This window comes from Protobothrops mucrosquamatus, unplaced genomic scaffold, assembly GCF_001527695.2.
Source record: "Protobothrops mucrosquamatus isolate PMUCROS unplaced genomic scaffold, P.Mucros_1.0 scaffold5862, whole genome shotgun sequence".
Taxonomy (NCBI): Eukaryota; Metazoa; Chordata; class Lepidosauria; order Squamata; family Viperidae; genus Protobothrops; species Protobothrops mucrosquamatus.
The window spans coordinates 6,054-13,345 of NW_015391707.1; the positions used below are offsets into that span (position 1 = coordinate 6,054).

Genomic DNA, 7,292 nt, shown 5'->3' on the forward strand with positions numbered 1-7,292 from the left:
ATGAACCTTACTGACTTCATTCATACAAGTTACAGATTTGCAAAGGTGAACAGTGGGAAAATTCAAATGATAAACTAATACAAAAATGCATTGAGATCCTTTAGTTCTCTTAAGCTGGCTGTCAAGAAAGGAGTAGGTTAAAGAAATTGCAGCAGAAACGGAGCAGAGTTGAGCTTTAGAAGCATTTGCCAATCCAATAAATTTTAATTGGGTTAGGTTGGATATAATTCAAAAACTGTAGTAGATTTCCACTTATCAACCATAGGGCTAATAATGTATAAGAAACCTATATTACCGTGACATTCCAAAATCTGACACTTTGACAACTTGAAATTCGCCCACCAAACAGTTCCGAGCAGCCTGTGGGAAAGAAAAGAAAGAATATATTTGTAGAGAAAATATGAGCCACATTGTACAATACCCACATTTATTGCTGACTGAAAACCCTTTATGAACTTCTGGCAAACAGAAAAAAAATGAATTTCATGAGTGATCAGGATATGAATGACCATGAACAGGGCATACTGATCCAGGGGTGGGTACAATTGGTACATAAAATGAAGCTGTGCAAAGGCCCTCTAATTCATGGCTGCCATCTGCTTTTTGAGTAGCAGCCATGACTCTAGAAGATTCTGTAAATGTAGCTCTGGCTTTGTTTGAGACAATGCTATCCCATCCTGAACCAAAGATGGAAAATCTCTAGATCCAGGAAGTCCCATAATCCACAGGGACTCAATTTTATGAAGGTTGACTCTGAACCTGTTTTTTTCTATCCAATCCTTTATAATCCCCTCCATCTAGGCTCAGCAGAAAGAACCTTGGTGTGATATAATATATGATATCATACCCAATAACAATAAGAAATTAGCAAACCACAAAGACATTAAATTTACTTCACATCAAAAACTAGTGGGCACTACAAAATCAGACAAAATCAATAAAAAATTGAATACTCTCACATAGAAGGAATAATCAGAAATATTGCACAATCTCCACTGTTGTACATTGTCTGTCCAAACACTGAAAGTCTTCTTACGTTAAAATTTAAAGATAATGGTGTAATTTCATTTTTATGCTGACTTTTTATCTTATAGATTTATTTACAGGGAAACCAGATGTGATTCAAACATACCAGATCTCTATGAATGACAGATGCCTCCTCAAGGTAAGCCATTCCCTCACTAACATCTTGACACATTCCGAGAAGGTCTTCCTTTGATAAGCTTCCACGTTGCCTTTTCAGGTAATCAGATAAACATCCAAACTCCATGAACTCAAATACTAAACATATAGGAGAATTTTGCATGCATACCCCATGTAACTGGACCAATTTGGGATGAGATACTTTCCTGATGATGCAAAAAGATAAACCAGATAGAAATTTTCAACAGAAAATAAGGAAGAATACCACAAAAGAAGAAACCCAGATATATGATGGATATGCTAAGAAATAAAGAAACCAGGCTACATTTCCCTCATTCATTATGGATAATTCTTGAAATGGAAACCAATTGTGAAATTACTCCCTTCACACAGAAAAAATTCCATTGACATTTTTTATTTTCTGAAAAATAAGAATCTTGTTAAATATGTGTCCATAAAATCATCAGGAATAAAGCTCACCTCAAAGAAAAATAATTTTCTTAAAATCTAATTAAAAATAGTATTAGAGATTAGATTCTGTAGAACTTGTAGCAATACAGCTTCTACAAGAAATATCCCAATCATGTTTGGGAAACAGTCATGTTTGTGAGAAATAGCAAAACAGTGTAAGTAAGATTTTTTAAAATCACAAAGCAGTCATATTTTAAAAGTTTCTTTGTGTGTACCAATGATAGAAACTATTTACTACTTCAAAAATAGTACATAGCAAAAATTCTGAAGTATAAAGGAACATTCAAACAAACCAAAAACTGACTACTGTTATTTAATGCACATTGCTTTAGAAGCTTTATGCCATTAGAATTGCCTAATGTTAAAAATGCCTGTTGTCAGCTTGAGACTAAGAAGCACTCTGCATTTGCTAATACTCATTCATACAAACATCGGCACATAACTGTAGACAACGACATTCATTTGATAAGTCTAATTTTCTAGTAAATATTTATAGAAGAGATGTGTCGACCAAATCATATCTTTTAATTTCATCTGTGATGCAAAACATTCAGTGTTGCTTTGAATAAGTTGGAAGAAGATTCTAAGTTTAATTATAAAAATAATAATAAAAAAAACTTTGTGGTCCTGCTTATCAAAATTATTTAAAATAAATAATAATGTAAGCCACCTAAAGTGATTAAAATTCATGTCATTGCATTATTCATCGTATAAATAAAATGGGAGTTAAGTAGGTATTTTTACTGCTTACATCATGACTTGGGCCTCTTCAATAAAGTCTTCTTCTGACATTGTTCCTGTGCGAATTGTCTTTATAGCCACTTTCATCCGATCAAGCCAGTAACCAAGATGAACCACCCCAAACTCGCCAACACCGATCTCCTGTTCAAATGTTAGTTCTTGTGGACTAATAATCCATTTACCTAGGAAAAAACAAAAGAAAAACAACCTTGCTTTTGTCCAATAAATAATAATTGATATATAATCAGTAGTGCCAGTGTTTGTGTATGTGGAAAGAACTTAGTTAGGAATCCTTCATGTAATCATTTCCTCCTCTAATACTCCACACTCTTACTCCCATTCACAGAAACAAAGAGAATTTGTGATTGCCTTATTTACCCTTATTTAAATTTTAAAGAAAGGAAGTGTGAGTTTCACTTCCATTTTGTCTCAAAACCAAAAAATTACAAGCCCCTTTAACAAAACATCTAGTTTACTTACCATAACTTAATCCGGCTGTAACAGGAGCTTTTTCTCTCCAGGAGGAGACAGCATATCTCAATCGAGTAACAAGACCTGTGTTTTGAAGAAATGTACAAATACATTAAAAAAAACCTCAAAAGTAAGAGTCAGTACCAATAAAGGAGAATATTTTTAACTCAGGATTGAAATGAGGTTTCCTTGGTGCTCTCTGAGCTTGGTTGTTTTCATTGCAGACATTTCATTAGCCAAACTAGGTAACTTCATCAGTGCTACTGATGTACAGTGATGTTTGCAAGAAAATAACCAATCTTGGACATCACCAAGGACCACTCATAAGTGCCAGCTTTTGGTAGCTTAGAAAAGATGATGGCCATAAAAATAGAATTATGGAGATATACTATAAGAATGTATTTCAGAGTCAAATATAGAAATAAGAAGTTACTAATGTGACACTTCAATAAAGTATACCAAAACAGTTTTCCTATTATGTGAAAATTTTCAGGAAGGTCTGTGAAGTTTTGAATACGCAATATAGCCATTTCATTTTTTATATGAAATTTCTCCCAGAATATTCAGAAAGGCAAAGAATTGTCATTTATTTATATAGAATCTTTCTCTTCAATATAATTCAAAGTTATACTTCATAGGAGCACATATAAAGAGAAGGCAAATACAGGCTTCCTGCAAAAGAGATCCAGAATTCAGGAAACATTCAGCATTTTATGATACTAAGCAAAATGATATTAATTTATCACAAGAGCTTTGCCAATAAGGAATTATTTAAAACATCAGATGTCAGGGTAATTTTTCCTTCCATTTTTAAGATGTTAGAATCTTAGACTTAAATTATCTGCATCTTCTTACCTTTCTTGTCTCAACTTACCTCCTGCATTATACTGGTGGTAATTGATCAGTTCCGGGATATAATCAAAAATATGTTTCTCTGCCAGGTAATACTTCTTGGGCTTGTCATTGGTCTCCTTGATGTGATAATGCTTTATAACAGGGCTGTTGTCGTTGCTAAAAAGACAGCAAATATGCCTCTTTAAAATAATGTAAAAACTACTAAAACTTCCAAGTAGGGCAAAATGAGCAATGATTCAAAATGAAGATATAAAACAAATATCCTTTTATCTTTTCCTCTGATTTTGAAAGAATAATCTTGGAATTAGGGGAAAACACCAAAGGATCTGTGTAGAAAATCTATTGGGAATTATTAAATGTCTCTGAAAAGCCAGACTTTACATCTTTAGGAAAATGAAAACAATACAGAAGATAAAAACTGTAATTATTTATTTAGACTAAAACTATCAAGCTTCGACTTTGGAAAGATTAAAGAACTTTTAATGAAATGAATACATTAATGGTATCATATTCTATTATTTTATCAAAAATATGAAGACTATATAAATAGTCAGAAGAGATAGAAACATACAATTTTGTTTGCTGAGATTATTATTTTATGAATCAATAATTCTGACAATTAATTTTTAGGGAAATGTGTAAATTGTTTATTGAGCAGTGTGGTGGCCTAGTGGTGAAGACACTTGCCTCCCAAATGGAAGGTTGAGAGTTCAATCCCAGGTAATGGTAGATGTTTCTTTCCTAGAGCACAAAGAAAAAATATCTGCTGCAAACTCCATATAGGTGTCAGGAAGGGTATCTGGCCATGTGAATGATTAGTTCCATCCAGTCGCCCCAACCCTACTCCCAAATTAAGGGATTATACAGTTGTAAAAAGGAAGTTTTTGTGTAAGTTGTTTATTGTTGTAGCAACACCAAAATTCTGTTCTGCCTTCTGTTAGTGTTGAGAAATTAATGTTGAAAACAAATGTATGCTTATCTGAGTGATAATCTCCTATATTCATCCATCAGTTAGTCAGATCAAATGTCAACTCTTCCCAGGTGCCATCACTCAAGGACTATCACCTGATGAGGCCTTTGAAGGGGGTCCATTTTGAATTGTCATTGACACTCCTTGAAACTCTTTGGCAGGTTTGATTACCTTGATCTTTCTTGGGCTTTAGGAATATTGTGGGGAAAAAACCCTACCTGTTTATGAATTGTAAGTAGAGTTCACTGGTGCAGGACATTTGTATCTTTTGGTTTTTATTTCTTCATGCTCTTTTAAATGCATTTGGGATTAGGGGGTCATTTTTTTTATATGTTGACACTCTTAGCTGCCCAGATTCTTAAGGAATAAGCAGTAGACAAGCAGAGCAGAGCAAATGAATAATCCAGAGGGCAGGAAGAATACCAATAGCCTAGTAATAGTAGTATATTCCAATTGCAGACCTTTAGCACATCATTTATTAGAAAGTGTATTAATAACAAAGTCAGAGTATTAGAGATAACATCTATTTTTACTTTATTTTGAAATATGAAATTATGCTAAAAGGCATTTGCCACAATAATTGTGCAAAAACAAGATGAAGATGAATTACCATTGTGAAGAGAAGGTTCTCCAAAAGATGTCACGAAGAAGCCGTATATTACAGTAAATTATTTTTTTATTTCCAATGCCTGACAAAGTTTTATTGAATATTATTTTTTGTATTAAAATGATTTTTTTTTAAAAAAATGCCATCTTTCCTAAGATCTTGCTTACTTTAATGCTTTTGTGAAGACAGAGACTGTATAGGTGCCAGGCTGCCTTGAGTCTCTCACCATGAAAGCTCCTTCTTTATCCTGCAGAAAGATGAAAAAGACCAGTTTTAAAGTCTGAAATGCTCCATAAGCATTCATTCATTCATTCCAGTCATGGCAACTTCTGGACAAGTCCATGCAATCCTTTTGGCAACGTTTTTTTCAGCAGTAGTTTGTTATAGCCTTCTGCTGAGAGAGTGACTTGCCCAAAGTTACCCAGCTGTCTTTGTGCCTAAGGCATGACTAGAATTTGGATTTTCACCTTAACTGCTAGATCAAGCTGGCTTGCAGTGACCAAATGTATCCATTGCTAATCATATAATAAAGGCATTTATACTTCATGCTTGTACACATACATCTATACATAATTTGCCTAAAGGAAAGAAAAACAAAACAAAAATGCAAGGAAGCCAGAAAATGAGAAGATGTCTAATAAGGAACAGACCAAACATCCCCGAAATTATGGAAAATGAACAGGGATGCAGTAATGTCAATTTAATCTGAATAATTGGGCTGTTTTGGCTTCCCAAAATATTCAGATAAACCTGCTGAAAGCTGGAATTTGGCTTCTGTTTTAGTTACACAAGATAGCTAATTCCTCTTGCTTGTTCTCTATTGATATCTCATGTTTTCCAATAGTAATCTTCTTCCAAAGGACTCAGGCCATCAATAAATGGTGATTTAGCCTACATTTTTATGCTCACCAATCATGTGAGGAAGCAGGCAGGCTGAGGAACAATGAGTAGGAATTATAATTTACAATAACCACCATAACCAACCAATTCTAATTAAACGTTTTTAACCACTTCAATTCAAAACTACTACTCGATTTCTTCATTACATCACTGAATGTTAGTTTCCTATATGCCCAAGTAGATGAAGCAAGAATTGATTTAAGTACGGTAAAATGTGAGTACTACCTAAAGGGATTTACCTTACCTCTTCCCTGAGCATTGCTTCTGCTTTGGTTCTGCTGATATTCTTGTTGTACCAACTGCAATGGTTAAGTACAAAGCAAAACATGTTGCGTGTCAAATGGAACCAATTCATAAACAGCATTAATATTTGGTATAAAAACATTTTTGTAGATTCTGGTAGTCCTCAGGTTATGATGGTAATTGGAACCTGAATTTCCAATTGCTAAGCAATGTAGTCATAAAGCACAACCACAATGATTAGCGATATGAATGCCAGCAGTCCCCATTGTCATTGTTAACCGAATCCAACCAGCCACAATTCAAGGATCATACTAATTTAAGCCATTCCTGTCTTGGTTCCTCTCAGTCCAGAGCTTCAGCAAGATAAGGAACTGTCTCCTCTTGAACTCTCCCATCTCTGTCCTTCTGGCCAACCTGCACAGCAGCACTCCTTGGCAGTGATGAAAGGCTGAATTAGAAGTCTGGGGCCTGAATTAGATGCCTGGCAGTCTCAGCCAGCCATTGTTGCCCCCAGACCTCATAACTTCTGCTCCAGCATCACCAGTCCACTCCTGCTGCTGAGAAGCCCATGGCACAATCAGCAGCTCCAGTAGTACAGTGCAAAGCACCAGATGCTCCGACCATCCTGCCTCCCTAGACCCTGGCGCCTCCAACTGACCTTCACCATCTCTTTCTTTCAGCTGCTGACAAGGCATTTATTTATTTATTTATTTATTTTATTTTTCATAATTTATATGCCGCCCTTCTCCCCACGGGACTCAGGGCGGCTCACAGCATATTAAAATAACACAATACAAACAACACACACAACATTTCCCCTATAAAAGCCAATTAAAACCAAATATTTGTAGCTGTGACATTATTAAAATCATTAAAAATTATCCCTATTTA

The 7,292-nt window shown here is 34.8% G+C and overlaps 1 protein-coding gene across 1 annotated transcript in view; it reads right to left on the reverse strand.

The window, feature by feature from the left end:
• Positions 1-7,292, reverse strand: part of LOC107299982 (tyrosine-protein kinase ITK/TSK-like) — a gene marked incomplete at both ends in the record, with an annotated part of 21,216 nt that overhangs the window by 4,811 nt on the left and 9,113 nt on the right. Inside the window, 7 exons of the mRNA XM_029286913.1 lie at positions 296-360; positions 1,133-1,349; positions 2,366-2,537; positions 2,836-2,910; positions 3,701-3,837; positions 5,426-5,505; positions 6,403-6,457. Coding sequence (XP_029142746.1) covers positions 296-360; positions 1,133-1,349; positions 2,366-2,537; positions 2,836-2,910; positions 3,701-3,837; positions 5,426-5,505; positions 6,403-6,457 — 801 coding nt within the window. The remainder of the gene's footprint in view (positions 1-295; positions 361-1,132; positions 1,350-2,365; positions 2,538-2,835; positions 2,911-3,700; positions 3,838-5,425; positions 5,506-6,402; positions 6,458-7,292) is intronic.